The sequence below is a fragment of the Anomaloglossus baeobatrachus genome, chromosome 5 (genome assembly GCF_048569485.1).
Source record: "Anomaloglossus baeobatrachus isolate aAnoBae1 chromosome 5, aAnoBae1.hap1, whole genome shotgun sequence".
NCBI classification, from domain to species: Eukaryota; Metazoa; Chordata; class Amphibia; order Anura; family Aromobatidae; genus Anomaloglossus; species Anomaloglossus baeobatrachus.
The window spans coordinates 36116935-36133193 of NC_134357.1; the positions used below are offsets into that span (position 1 = coordinate 36116935).

The 16259-nt window shown below is 46.0% G+C and overlaps 1 protein-coding gene across 2 annotated transcripts in view; it reads right to left on the minus strand.

The window, feature by feature from the left end:
* The window catches only part of CRTAC1 (cartilage acidic protein 1), a 779202-nt gene that overhangs the window by 69111 nt on the left and 693832 nt on the right, over window positions 1-16259 (minus strand). For both annotated transcript variants that reach the window (XM_075348409.1, XM_075348410.1), the window contains exon 9: window positions 5890-5972. In XM_075348409.1, coding sequence (XP_075204524.1) covers window positions 5890-5972 — 83 coding nt within the window. The remainder of the gene's footprint in view (window positions 1-5889; window positions 5973-16259) is intronic.

A 16259-nucleotide genomic window follows, 5' to 3' on the forward strand; every position in this document is an offset into this window, starting at 1 on the left:
ACTGAGCACCCGAGCATGGTAGTGCTCGTTCATCACTAGTAACGAGTACTGAGCACCCGAGCATGGTAGTGCTCGCTCATCACTAGTTACGAGTACTGAGCACCCGAGCATGGTAGTGCCCGCTCATCACTAGTTACGAGTACTGAGCACCCGAGCATGATAGTGCTCGCTCATCACTAGTTACGAGTACCGAGCACCCAAGCATGGTAGTGCCCGCTCATCACTAGTAACGAGTACTGAGCACCCGAGCATGGTAGTGCTCGCTCATCACTAGTTACGAGTACTGAGCACCCGAGCATGGTAGTGCTCGTTCATCACTAGTTACGAGTACTGAGCACCCGAGCATGATAGTGCTCGCTCATCACTAGTTACGAGTACTGAGCACCCGAGCATGGTAGTGCTCGCTCATCACTAGTTACGAGTACTGAGCACCCGAGCATGATAGTGCTCGCTCATCACTAGTTACGAGTACTGAGCACCCGAGCATGGTAGTGCCCGCTCATCACTAGTTACAAGTACCGAGCACCCGAGCATGGTAGTGCCCGCTCATCACACGTTATGAGCACCCGAGCATGGTAGTGCTCACTCATCACAAGTTATGAGCACTCGAGCATGGTAAAGCTCAGGGTTCGTAGCAGACACCTGACATCCAGGGCTCGAAGTTGAACACTCAACTTTTCACAGAAGTTCCTGGTCAAATTCAGAGTTCGGGTGTTGAATAATTTTGTTGAAAGGCTGCAGCACAGATAATAAACAAGCTTTCAGCATGAGGAAAATGCCTGGAGGCTGCTGGGAACAAACTGAATAATAATAAAAAAATGATGTGGGGTCCCCCCCTTTTTTGATAACCAGCACAGGTAAAGCAGACAGATGTGGGCTGAAACCGTTATCTGTCTGCTTTATATTGTCTGGTTATCAAAAATAGAAGGTGTAAATAATGATGTGGGGTATGCTCTATTTTTGATAACCAGGCAAGGAAAAGCAGGCGGCTGGGGGTTGGTGTTATCAGGCTGGGAAGGTTCATGGTTATTTGGCCCTCTCCAGCTTAAAAATAGCAGCTTGTAGCTGTGCAAAAAGTGGCGCATCCATTAGATGTGCCAATTCTGATGCTTTGCACAACTCTTTCCGATTGCCCTAGTGCAGTGGCAATCGGGGTAATACTTTTGGAGTTGATGTCAGCTATAAATTGACAGCTGGCATTAAGCCCAGGGGTTAGTAATGGAAAGGCCTGTATAATACACCCCATTACTAACCCAGTAAGTGTAAGATTAAAAAAAAAAAAACACACAGGAAGAAATAGTTTATTAGAATAAACACTCTCCCACACTCCGTTATTCACAAATTTAATAATTCTACAAAATCCTCGAAGTTTTGAAGTAATCCATTGGTGTAATGTCCCACGGTGGCCATCGAATCTATGGAGGCTCGTTTTCAGAATGAGGCTCCATAGGGCACTCGTGGTTTGCGGCAGGCACAGAATTTCTCACGCTTATGAGGAAGGATACACCGAAACGCGTAGTCTTGTGAATCTTTTTTTCTACATGTCACTGCTGGTTTCCCATTTTCTTTTTTTACGCATGAAAAAAAGATGAAGGTTTAAACAAACCTAAGAGCCCTTTCGCTGAAATTTTTCCTTTTTTCCTTTTGTCTTCGGCCAAATTTATTAAGAGGTGCATATACGTCACTTAATGAGTTTGGCGCATCTTAGTACATCAAGACTTGAGTACTCAACGCCAGTCTGGATAAATCAGGTACCAAGGAGTTTTACATTGAGCGGTTGGTCAGCTCCCCCTGTTACGCAATCAGTGCCCTCAATACTTGGGAGTCTATGGACTGTCAGGGCAATTTTTTCTCCACCCCACCCAAACGTAAGTAATATAGGCTAATTGCCATGACTCACTCTTGGTTCTGCTCATGCAGAACCATGGTATGTGTTTGTTGTCCTGCTGTCAGTAATTTGGGAGGAGCCTATTCTGTCCTACCTCGTTCTGGGGTCACGCTGGTTTATCTTGGAGTGGTTTCCTACAGAACGCCATCAGTAATAGTTCCTACTTTGAAGTGTGCGCTTCCTGGTCTTCGTGAGTTTGTCAGATCTTGTCCCGCTGCTCAGTACTCCGTCCACTGACGTCCGTCCATCCTGTCTTGTTTCTCTTCCTGCTCTCCCGCTACCCAGTACTCCGTCCCCCTGATCTCCCTCCGTCCTGCCTTGTTTCTCTGCCCGGTCTCCGGCTACCCAGTACTCCGTCCCCTGACCTCAGTCTGTTCTGCCTTTTATGTCTTCCCAGTCTCTCTCTAGCCAGTACTCCGTCTCCTGACCTCAGTCTGTTCTGCCTTGTATGTCTTCCCAGTCTCCGGCTACCCAGTACTCCCTCCCTGACCTTAGTTCGTCCTGCCTTGTATGTCTTCCCAGTCTCTCCCTACCCAGTACTCCTTCCCTGACCTCAGTCTGTTCTGCCTTGTATGTCTTCCCAGTCTCTCCCTAGCCAGTACTCCGTCTCCTGACCTTAGTCTGTTCTGCCTTGTATGTCTTCCCAGTCTCCGGCTACCCAGTACTCCCTCCCTGACCTTAGTTCGTCCTGCCTTGTATGTCTTCCCAGTCTCTCCCTAGCCAGTACTCCTTCCCTGACCTCAGTCTGTTCTGCCTTGTATGTCTTCCCAGTCTCTCCCTACCCAGTACTCCGTCTCCTGACCTCCGTCTGTCCTGCCTTGTATGTCTTCCCGGTCTCTCCCTACCCAGTACTCCTTCCCTGACCTCCGTCCGTCCCGCCTTGTTTGACTTTGACTTCCCAGTCTTCATCATCTTTCTTCGCTTGTTGTCCTCACTCCCCTCCCTCCTCTATTCTTACTTGTCTCCCCGGCATCTGACCCTGGTTTGTGCTCTGACTACGGCTCTGCTTCCCTTTGCCTCTTGACGTGATCTCCTGGCTTCTGACTCCCGGCTCTCATCTGACTTGACGTGACATCCCAGCACTGACCTTCGGCTATCCGACCTCTCTATTACTTCTCAGCTCTGGTGCTAGTACCCTCTAGTGGGTTACGGTAAACTGCACTTAGGAGCATTATATCCACCCTGTGTTCCTGCGCCCCCTAGTGGTAGCATCACACTAATCAATTCTTTCTAGTTACCTCTAAATTGGGTCATACTATAGTTCTGTAAAACCTGAGGGAAGAAGTCCAAACATACTTTATTATAGGACCCTATGGGGATCTTAGCTAGGTTTAGTAGCGCCACAGGGAGTCGGAAGATACAACCGCAATATGGACCCTAATATAAGGTCTTGTTATGAAATTATTTCGAGAAGAGAGATAAAACCGGAGGGCCACCTTAATTATCATCCTGCAGATAAGAACTGGCACCAGGGGCAAGGACAATGAAGATCTATGAAGGCCACGGCTCTAACATTACAATGTCACCGAAAAGTCATCTTCTATATTTCATTTCCTTATCGATAGTATCATCGCTATTATCTGCCCTGACGACTCGCTAGGGAGGATAATTAACATTCCTCCGCACAGAGCCCTGACTATATCACTAACGGTTTTGTATGTTCTGCCGTCTCTTCGAGAACTTGAGCCTCTAATTGCGATTCTCTGCATAAATCGGGATTAGGAACAACATTTTTTGTACAAGATATCACCCAAAATGTTACATTTCAAAGCCACGTCTCTGCGATGGGAGCATTACGAGCCCTGAAAATAAGCACACTCCGGGGATTAATGCTTGACATGAGGATTTTTGGAGGAGTGACATTTGCAGGCTGCGCTGCGGAGCGGCACTGGTTAATACTGGAGACCAGTAATGAACTCTGCCAATATTTGTTTATATTTCTGAATAAACTGGAAACTAATTTACAATTCTCTACTGCCACCCGCTGGAGGAATGGAGGAATTACACTGAGGACTGCTGAAAATTCAGGAGAAAGGAAAAAGGTGAATAAAATCGAGGATTCTCCAAATTAATTCAACTAGAACTGAAATTTTGATACTCTTTGTTTATACAATTATGATGTGAATGCTATTTTATTATATTTATGAAATAATTAAATGCTCATGTATGAATGTCTCTATGATGGATAATGGTACACGTCCATGAAAAAATATGAGGCTGTAAATATATGCCAAACTTTCTGTGTATTGCACCATTTTGCCCCAAAATATGTGCAAAATATATTTATATATGTAAGCAATCATACAGTGTGAAGGATTGTGTGGGGTCCATCATACTGTATGGACGGCTGTGTGGGGTACATTATACTGTGCAGATAGCATTGTGGGGTACATTATACTGTGCAGGCAGCAGTGTGGGGTACATTATACTGTGCAGGCAGCAGTGTGGGGTACATTATACTGTGCAGATAGCATTGTGGGGTACATTATACTGTGCAGGCAGCAGTGTGGGGTACATTATACTGTGAAGACAGCATTGTGGGGTACATTACACTGTGCAGACAGCATTGTGGGGTCCATCATACTGTGCAGACAACAGTGTGGGGTCCATCATATTGTGCAGACAGCATTGTGGGGTCTATCATACTGTGCAGACAGCTGTGTGGGGTCCATCATACTGTATGGAGGGCTGTGTGGGGTCCATCATCATGTGCAGAGGGCTGTGTGAGGTCCATCATACTGTATGGAAGGCTATGTGTGGTCCATTATACTGTGCAGAGGGCTGTGTGGGGTCCATAATACTGTGAGGAGGGCTGTGTGGGGTCCATCATACTGTGCAGAGGGCTGTGTGGGGTCCATGATACTGTGCGGAGGGCTGTGTGGGGTCCATAATACTGTGTGGAGGGCTGTGAGGGGTCCATCATACTGAGCGGAGAGCTGTGTGGAGTCCATTATACTGTGCAGAGGGCTCTGTGGTTGCAATCATACGGTGTGGAGGGCTATGTGGGATCCATCATACTGTGCGGAGGGCTGTATGGGGGCCAGCATACTGTGCAAAGGGCTGTGTGGGGTCCATCATTCTGTGCAGAGGGCTGTGTGGAGTCCATCATACTGTGTGGAGGTCATTATACTGTGCAGAGGGCTGTGTGGTTGCCATCATAGGGTGTGGAGGGCTGTGTGGGGTCCATCATACTGTGCAGAGGGCTGTGTGGGGGCCAGCATACTGTGCGGAGGGCTGTGTGGGGGCCATTATTCTGTGCAAAGGGCTGTGTGGGGTCCATCATACTGTGCAGAGGGCTGTGTGGGAGCCAGCATACTGTGCGGAGGGCTGTGTGGGGGCCATTATTCTGTGCAAAGGGCTGTGTGGGGTCCATCATACTGTGCGAAGGGCTGTGTGGAGTCCATCATACTGTGTGGAGGCCATTATACTGTTTGGAGGGCTATTGAGAGCCTTTATACAGCGTGGAGAGGTGTGAGGGTTATACTGTATATAGGCTCATTATACTGCATGGTGGGCTGTGTGAGGGTCACAGTTGGGGATCGTACTGTGTTGGTGTCATCATACTTTACTGGGATATTCTAAGGGGGGTACAGTAAGGGAATTCACTGTGGGTGGATCATACAGTGTTTTGGGGGGCACTTTTTTGGGCATTATACTTAATGGGTGCAATGAAAGGGCAATCTACGGGCTTCAATAAGAGGAAAATTACTTTGAAAGGGCTGCAAAGTTGATACGTTTGCTATTATGTGACCCAGGGGGTAATTAGAACTTCTGCTATGGGGTCCCATGATTTCTACCAAACAGGTAAGTGGTCAACCGCAAGGAGACCTATATTATTGTAGGTCAAGACGGTTTCCATGGCCAGATACGATCACTTGGCCAAACTCATACGCTTCTTAGAGACAGGATCTAGAGTGTCTAATTAGGTTACTTTTCTTATTATCCTCAATTGGCACAAAACAAGAATTAGGAAACAGATATCAATAATGTCCATAACTCACCGGTTCCCCTTCCTTCTGGTTCTGAAGCGTCTCCTGGATTGAGTTCCTCCATGAAAGGATCTGCATGTTCCCGGCGTCCAACTCTACGAGAAACAGATATAGGCACATCAGCATAATCTCATGGCTGTTCTTACTAGTAATATTTTCCATATTTGTAGTGTGATATGGAAACGTGGGCTGTTATACAGGTACCCCAAAATCCCTGCAACACCATTCACAAAGGAATCAATGTAGATGCCAGTATTATCTACGGTCAAGTCGTAGAAGCTACTACATGGGGTGCAGTTTTCTCCTATGAGATGATCAAGAGAAAAAAAAGAAGGAGGATCCCAAGAAAGAAACACAAGTCAAGGAATATGGCAGCACAGGAACCACTATCAGGTGGTCACTGAGGTAAAAGCAGGTACGTAAGGAACTGATGGACCTCAGGGTTTTTTCTGCATCACTACCCACAGGAAACTACCTCTTCTCCATCTACACCTTTGGCCTAGGACAGCTCATAGACTCCCACGGCTTTCAGTATCATCTCTATGCTGATGATACGCAGATCTACCTCTCTAGACCTGACATCACCTCCCTACCAACCAGGATCCCACAATGTCTGTCTGCTATTTCATCCTTTTCTCTCCTCGATTTCTAAAACTGAACATGGACAAGGCAGAATTCATTATCTTTCCTTCTCCTCCCTTAGCCCCGTCAACAGACATATCCATCAGAGTCAAAGGCTGCTCACTCTCCCCAATCCCACAAGCTCGCTGCCTGGGGGCAATCCTTGACTCTGATCTCTACTTCAAGCCAAATATCCAAGCCCCTCTCCATCTCCTGTAGACTCCAAATGAAAAAAATTTCCTGGATTCCTCAACCAAGATTCTGCAAAAACAGCAGCACATGCCCTCATCATCTCCCACCTAGACTAGTGCAACCACCTGCTCTGTGGCCTCCCTTCTAACAGTCTCGCACCCCTACAATCTATCCTAAACTCTGTTGTCCGACTTATTCACATGTCGTCCTGCTATTCCCCGACCTGTCCTCTCTGCCAATCCCTTCACTGGCTTTTCATTGCCCAAAAACTCCAGTTCAAAACCCTAACCATGACATACAGCTACTCGCAACCTGTCTCCTCCATACATCTGTCACCTAGTCTCCTGGTACTTACCAGTATGCAACCTCTGATCTTCACGGAATCACCTTCTCTACTCCCCTCTTAGCTCCTCTTCCCACCATCGCATCCAAGATGTCTCCCGTGCCTCCCCCAAACTCTAGAACTCTCTCCCACAACATATCACACTCTCAACCCACAGTGGAAATCTTCAAAAGGAACCTGAAGACCCACCTCTTCTGGCAATCGTACATCCTGCAATAACCCTCAGTCCACCATAGCACCACATGACCTGCTCTACCCTCACCTACTGTATCCTCACCCCTTCCCTGTAGACTGTGAGCCCTCAGGGGCAGGGTCCCCTCTCCTTCTCTTCCTGTAGACTATGTGAGCCCTCGTGGGGGCAAGGACCTCTCTCCTCCTGTACCTGTCTGTGCCTTGTATTGTTCATGATTATTGTACTTGTCTACAGTATGTATTCCCCTTTCTACTTGTGAGGCACCATGAGATAAATGGCGATATAATAATAATAATAATAATAATAATAATAATAATAATTAATAATAATAAAAAATGATAATGCTTCATGGGCATCGTGGCACATACCAAAGGATGTCAGTGGCACAAACCAAGAGGATTTATTGGAGCAATAAACAAATGGACATCAGGGATTTCAAATGAGTATTTCCTAGCACTTCCACAGGTGATTAACCTTCAGGGAAATAAGGGGCTAATGCCGCATTTCCGAAGAAATTACAAATGCCAATGTAGAAATGTGATGTTTTATTAAGTCAACGCGTTTCGGAGATCTATGTCTCCTTCATCAGGACAATCAGGACATAGCTAAAGATCAGACTTTTCCCTGCTGGACAACTTTCCCGGCCAGCCACCTTTTCCCAGCACTTCTACTGGTGATTGGCATGTCCCGTACATAGCGAGATACTTGTTAATCAGCTAGGAAGGGGATGGGAGAGGCTTGACGATGGCCGCGCTGGACTAGACAGGTCTCCGGCTATGATCACTAGCTAGTTCTGGAACGTTTCTGGCCTTTCAGAGAAAAACATACCTGGCTGCAGTCATGAAGGAAGACTCAGGCAGCATGAATAAGCTGACAGGTTCCCTTATAGACTCAGGACAAGCTCTTTCGAATGAAAAATGCTCTTTGCAACCCTTCTCCACTTTTGATTAGATTTTTTTTTCTCCTGAAGAAGGCGCAGAATCTCTGAAACGCGTTGATAAAGATCATGATCCTTTATCAGCCTGACCTTGAGATTTCTTCCACAGCAGCGCAGCTTTTAACCCTTTCATCTACCCACATTGAGATTATTTATTTAAATGGGAACAGTGTAATGCCTCACTTCACCTGCGGGGGCACTGCAGAAAATACAAACACTTGTACTGTGTTCTCTACAGATTATGGCTGATCACTAAGGGTCCAAAATTCAGTGATCAGCTAACAATCAAGAGACTTTCTAATAAAATGGGATTGTAAAATGCACAATACAGTTACAGTGTCTTTAAAGTCTTGACATTGAGTCTGAAACTTGCAACAAACCCAATAAAGTTGCGTATTTCTCATGCGACCCCATAAAGGATATGTGAGCGGTGTTGTATCTGCAGGTGATTCATGAAATACCCTTTAAGATTAGGTCCAGATTTTAATTGTATGGCTTTTGCTTTCGGCTCCGGAATCCAGAGCGCCGGCATTAAAGTCATTAAAAAATGTTAATTTGTGTGTATTTTATGTCATTATTTGACAGTTTTATGATCAGCTGCATTTCTGGAAAGATGATAGAACGTAGGGCTGCAGCGGCGTGATTGAAAACAGGCAATTACAGGCGCCATTATGTGCCGAGCATTACTATCTTACGAGCTGCATTACATCCTTTAATGTGCCAGTGTAAAATGAAGATAGGCCAGGCCATTATTCTTTGTTACAATGAAACTCTGGATCAAACAGCTGACAATTACAGATCACAACAACGAGGCGGCCATGTTTTTAGCCAAGTCTATCCTAAAGAAAAAAAAAACAAAACAGCCCTTTATAGATGGCTCCAAAACGCGTCGTGTCATGTAACAAGTAAATACACTTTTTAAGTCATTTCCAACTCATTATAATGATATTTCTTAACAGAACTAGCCCATTACCACGATCCGCCCGAGCGAGGGGACGGCGCAGCCGCAGCAATCAGGATTATTAAAGGGGATCCATGAATATAGATTTATAGCAATGCAAAGAAACCAAGACCGCCATCCTGTCCATTGATCCGCTGCCATCACAAGCCATTTGTGTGTTGCTCGGAGCACATTGCATATGACTCAGGATGTGGAAAGGACGCATGAGGGTCCCAGGGGTCCCATAGACCTATGAATCTATGGCTTTGCAGGCTAAGTCCAAATATCTGAAGGTTAAAGAACATAAAACACAGCGACAAAATGAAAAAAAACATAACCTAAATCCATGGAGCGTCCGTTTTTGGGGTTTTTTTTGCCAACATAGAATTGTTCAATAGATTTTCGGTGTCGATTCCTCATAGTCTGCTTGCTTCACTATTACCTTATTGTCTGTCCTGGTCATATGATGGACACTCATGTGCGTGACTTTTTACATCACATGGATAGTATGTTGCAGGTGACATACAGTACTGTTATGATCTGGTAACCATGTACGATCACAAAAAATCCCATTAATCAGGAAAAAAAACAAAACCACAAGAGAAGTTGGAAACTAAGTTGACCGCAATCCCCTATCTATCAGACAACACTAGAAGTAGCAGTGGGAAGTTCCTAACACACCTAGACACCTCGTCACTGCCGGAGAAACTTTTTACACCTCAAAGATAGAAATAAGGAATCCTAACTTGCCTTGGAGCAGTCCCCAAAGATATAGCTAGCCCCCAACATGTAACAACGGTGATGTAAGAAATCACAATACACAGATAGAAAATATAGATTAGCAAAAATGAGTCCTGACTTACTAGATACGACAGGACAGGAAAGATAACTGATTCCGGTCAGCAAAAAACCCTGAAAAATACCAAACTCCTGATAGGAAAAGATACTAAGACCACACGGTTTCTCCCCCACTATATCAGGTATTCTTGTGCCAAACACTTTAAAGTGAACTGCAGATATAACGGGAAGAAACAAAACCACAGAACAAACAATATTCTAAAGTGCAAATAATCCAAACATGAACAAGGAGCAAGCTTTCTTTCTTGCTGGAGGAACTGCCCTGCTCACAAAAGCAAATCAAAAAAGTCTGTGGAGCCTCTGTTAGGAGTCTCAACACAGAAACCAGCCAAATATCTCTCCGGGAAGGACCCAGCCAAGGCGTGGCTATTTTTAGGAGACCACCATAACCACCATATTAAGTGGCCCTTTTAGTCAATATCCAACTTTTTGACAAGTTTAAAGATATGACAAGGGAAATACTAAGGCTAGGTAAAGTGTTTAAGAAATCACAATACACAGATAGAAAATATAAATTAGCAAAGATGAGGCCTGACTTACTAGATACGGCAGGACAGGAAAGATAACTGATTCCGGCCAGCAAAAAACCCTGAAAAAAATACCAAACTCCTGATAGGAAAAAAATACTAAGACCACACGGTTTCTCCCCCACTATGTCAGGTACTCTTGTGCCAGATACATTAAAGTGAACAATATTCTAAAGTGCAAATAATCCAAATATGAACAAGGAGCAAGCTTTCTTGCTGGAGGAACTGCCCTGCTCACAAAAGCAGAGCAACAGATTCTCACATACAAGAAATCAAACACAGAATCAAATGCAATAAGCAGAAACAACCTTAAGTGCAATTTCAGCAATTAAACAGAGAAACTGGCAAACGTATCTGGAGTAGATTCAGGCACAGAATAAATGGGAGAACTTAAGGGCAAACTCTCAGCCTTCTTCAGAAGCACCAGGAAAACATTTATCACCGGCAGCCACCAGGCAGAAACTGCTCTCCAAAATACACTAGGCTGATCTGCAATAGGACTTCCTGGATTCCCAATTAACTCCAACACCTGTCTGAATCACAGATTCAGACTCAGCTTCATTACCAACCCTGGCCACCAGAGGGAGATCACACCAGCACCCACTCTGATGACATTCACAACACAGTACTGTAGTATCTGGCAATAGAAGGTTATAGAGTTTGGCAGCTCAAAATGTTCCCTGATTTTATATTATTCAGTGTACAAGGTATCTCCTCTGCTGGGATTTCATCCTTTTCCCTTTAGGACCCAGCGGAGCTCCTCTTCCCTTCAGCAGCTAATCATCTGTATTTTTCCTGGGGTTTAAATACTCTCATTTTCCCTGGACTTGTGCTGGTGATATTCAGCTCATTCAAGCTCTGGATGCAAGCAGGTGGCTTGCACTTATCTGTGGTATTGTTGCTGAAGCTTTGCTACACATCTACCTGAGTCATCTGTGGATAAGTAGTTCATACAGTTTTCCTCCCGTGTGTCCTCCTTGTGTCTTTGCTAGTGTTTATTGGGGGTTGACGAAAAGGTCATCCATTCCATATTTAGGGCCCAGCACTAAGGTTCTCTAGGGTTAGGTATGCAGTTCGACGCATAGGTGCAGAACCTAGGGTGGTGAAAGACCCAGAGACCAGTGGTAGGTTAGGTTTGAGGTTACGATCTCACCCTTCCCTAGACACAGGGTTCCCCTTCCTTTTTGCCGTGCGCTCGGTACTCCCCCGTACTTAGCGAGACACAGTATTGCAAAAACATACTTTAGAAAATTGGGATATACAGTGCTTTAAATAAAAGGGTTCATATAAATGAGCTCCTAATAGAGGGAGGGTCATTAAATGATGGAAGACACCAGATACAATATGTAATATGTATGTGGTTGTATTTTAGGCACAAAATCAGTATTGCAATTGGGTTTCCCTGCACCTTTGACTTTTATGTGGTCATAAGTCAGAGGGGCTAAGAAAAAGATAAGAGTTACAAACTCTACTGTAAAATATTAGAATGAACTCACTGATGGAGACTCAGTTAACCCATTCTGCAGGAGCATAAGACAGTGTATCACAGCAGCTATAGAAGTCAAAAGAGGCAACTCAATTGCATAAATTATTGTAATGCCCATATCGGCGTCCACACGCTGTCATGCCCCCATCCACTGGCGGGGATGTCAGTTCTCTACTCTGCCCGGCCGTCTTGCGGTGGCTGACCGCCCCTGGTCCATGCTGCTGTCTCTCAGAGGCTGTGTACACCTCACAGGCCTCCTAGTACTGTCTGAAGGGTGTGCGCGGCCACTCCCCTGTTTTTAAAGTGCCAGCGTGCCCTGACTTGGAAGTACCTCTCAGGTTAGCTGAGAGCTTTCAGGTATTTGAGGTACCTTCCCCTTAAGGAAGGTGCCTGGGCAACGAGTTAGTTACGTTGCTAGTTCTCAGGTCCTTAGTACTGCTGTTATTATTTTTCAGTGCTATCTTACTCTACTGCTGATGCACGATCAGCCACTCTGACCCGCTACCCCGATATCCACTGATACAAGTATCCACACTGGTCGCTGCTGCCATATCTAACTATCCATCCATACCCGATGGATCCACGATGCTGCCTACTGCTGCTGTCGCTTCTATCAGAGACTGTACTGTATTCATGGCGCCAGCTGCCAAGGTACCGCAAATCACCAGGTACTGCTCTCTGCCGGCTGCTTACCAGCGTGTGTACCTACTGCCACCTCCAGTGGCAGTATGAAGACTTGGTGGCCGGCCCAGTTTGGTCCTCCAGGCAAGTGAGCGGTACTTGCAGTTCAGTGGACCCACTAATACCGTGCTCACCCCTGAGAGCATAAAAAGGATTTTTTTTTTAGCTCTAAATACACATAATTAAAAAAAATAAAAAAGAATTTAGAAAAAATTGACCCCCAAAGGTGGACAACCCCTTTAAAAATGATCCATCAACATGATCTCACATAGGATAGATGATAAAAACACAGGGAAATAATTGAGAATCTCACTATACAGTGATGATGAGGGAAAGTGAAGTGATGCAGACATTAACTTCTCGTAGGAGATTAATTAGCACTTCTGGGTCGCCTGTCACCGTCTGACCTTTACAAAACCTTTGGAGTTCTGGTTTCTGACATCCGTCTGGATGACACACAGTAATATATACAATGAGCACACCCTGCCTTGAATATTTGAATATTGCGCCTCCATCGTTGTTGTTAGCGGCACGTGCTCATTGCCACAGTAAATCTGCCTTAATTAAAATGGCGCCGGAGCCCGCTCATGCGCAAACCGCGATCTCCGGAGCCATTTTACTGAGGACACTGCGGTGAAGACTATGAGAGGCATTAGCGCGTGCAGATGTAAGAAAAAAAAAAAATCTGCACATGCACCAATGCTTCTCATAAGGCCGCTTTACACACTGCGATATCGTTACCGATATCGCCAGTGTGCGTACCCGCCCCCATCGGTTGTGCGACACGGGCCAATCGCTGCCCGTGCCGCACAACATCGCCCGGACCCGTCACACGGACTTACCTTCCCTGCGACGTCGCTGTGACCGGCGAACCGCCTCCTTTCTAAGGGGGCAGTTTGTTCAGCGTCACAGCGATGTCACAGCAGCGTCACTGAACCGCCGCCCAATAGAAGCGGAGGGGCAGAGATGAGCGGGACGTAACATCCCGCCCACCTCCTTCCTTCCGCATTGTGGCCAGGAGGCAGGTAAGGAGAGCTTCCTTGTTCTACGGTGTCACACGGAGCGATGTGTGCTGCCGCAGGAACGAGGAACAACTTCGTTACTGCTGCAGTAACGATATTAGAGAATGGACTCCCATGTCACCAATGAGCGATTTTTCACGTTTTTTGCGACGATGAAAAATCGCTCATAGGTGTCACACGCAACGGCATCGCTAAAGCGACCGGATGTGCGTCACAAATTCCGTGACCCCAACGAGATCACTTGAGCGATGTCGTAGCGTGTAACGCCCGCTATAGTCTTCACCGCTGTGTCTTCAATAAAATGGCTCCGGAGATCATGATACGCGCATGAGCGGACTCCAGTGCCATTTTAATGAAGACAGAATTACTGTGGCAATGAGCACCCACCGCCAACAACAGAAATGGCAGCTCACAGCGATATTCAAATAAAGAAAAGGGGGCAAGCCAGGAGGATGTCGGAGGAGGAATCAACATCAAGGGCCCGACCCACAAAAACCTGCATCCATTGCACCCGTCAATCAAAGTGCAGTGCATTTCTGCAACTTGGATTAAAGATAATTACCGTAATCAACCATGCTTCCGATCTTTCTACAGCAGATATGCCTGGATTCAGCATCTCAGTGCCAGTATGGTACTGCCTTTACCTCATATAGCAAAATCCTGCTGGTTGGTCCCCTTTAAGGGTCTGGTTTGGGGTCTGAATTTTTATTTAGGGATTTAGTATAAAACCTGAACTAATTTAATGATGTAATTTGGGATCTTAATTTATTTAGATGTCTGCTCTGGCGGGGTTTGATTTTTATTTAGGGGGCAAGAGTGTGAATTTAATTGAGGGTCTGGGGATGGCTGCGGAATTCATGATTCAAAAATGACACTGGTCAGGAGAAGGCTTCATGGAGATCTGGGTTGGATGGAGAAGAAAATAAAAGAACTATAATAAGAGAAGGAAAACAAGTGAGTCATGGCCGACCCGAGTCATAATAAGTCCTTTAATTTACTGGACCTTTAATATACTTGGAACAATTTTGTATTCCCATTGGGGGACTTAAACATGCAATTGTTTGTTGTAAAACATAGAGCGGGGGACTTAAACATGCGTTTGTAAGTTGCAGTATATGGAGCAGGCTACGTAGGACATACATCAGGAAGGGGTTAAACACAGTTGAGTAGGAGACTAATGCGGGCTTCACACGGTACGATCTATCGTGCGATTGCACGAGCGATCGCCCCCGCCCCCGTCGTATGTGCGTCACGGGCAATTAGTTGCCTGTGGCGCACAAAGTCGTTAAACCGCCGTCACACGTACTTACCTGCTGAGCGACCTCGCTGTGAGCGGCGAACATCCACTTCCTTCAGGGGGGGAGGGACGTTCGGCGTCACAGCGACGTCACACAGCGTCCGGCCAATAGAAGCGGAGGGGCGGAGATGAGCGGGACGTAAACATCCCGCCCACCTCCTTCCTTCCGCATTGCCGGCGGGAGCCGCGGGACGCAGGTAAGCTGCTGTTCATCGTTCCCGGGGTGTCACACGGAGCGGCATGTGCTGCCCCGGGTACGATGAACAACCGGCGCCATGAAAAATAAACAATTTTTTAAAAATAAACGACGAGTACACGACTCACAATTTGTGACAGATTCTGCGTCGCTCGGAGGTGTCACACGAAACGACGTCGTGAACGATGCCGGATGTGCGTCACAAAGACCGTGACCCCGACGATGCATCGCGCGATAGCTCGTCTCGTGTGACGCCCGCATCAGTTTTAATATAATTCAGATTACGGCGCGCCGCATTTCCTTGACTCCCGCCATGTTTCTATGAAGTTATAGCGGTCCCTTGTAATCAGTAATATAGTTTGCATTCAGAATATTGTCCCTTATATTGGCTAATTCCACAATCATGAATTATAAATCAGCTCAGGAGCACAAAGCTTGCAACATTTACTAAAAAGATTACTGTGGATGCTATTTGCTGCATGCCAATCAAGTGTGCTCCAACGTGCCTCTGGGTCCGTCAGGGTAAATTCAAGCCGGCAACATCAGAATTCGCTCGGCACGGCAGACTGCTGGCACCCCATTCACAAAAGGAAAATGAGAATCTGCTACCACGATAATGCAAATGGACTATTCTGTATTCTGCGCTCGCCAAGCTGTGCTATTAACACAAAGTGCCAATTTGTGTTGTATGCTCCTCACAGATGCAGGCAGGCGGGCACCGCTCTGTGTATCGCTACATTTAAAGACCATTGACATACAACAAAGAGTCTTCGTGGTACAGGAATATTTCCTTGAGAAGAACACAAAAACACGATTAGGAACTGAATCTTTCATGGGACATCTGGGAATGGGCAGAAAAGTGTATACAGACAGGTTTGGGGGGAGGGGGGAGCGAGGCTTATGGTCCATTTACATAATCCTAAACAGATCACATATGTCCATCATGGCAGGTAACGTCCTAACTTAAAGGGAGTCTGCAAATGCAAATGTTAACTGCTTAAATGTTTATATTGGGGATTTAGTCCCTTTAAGGGGTACTTTGTACACTACGACATCGCAAGCCGATGCTGCGATGCCGAGCGCGATAGT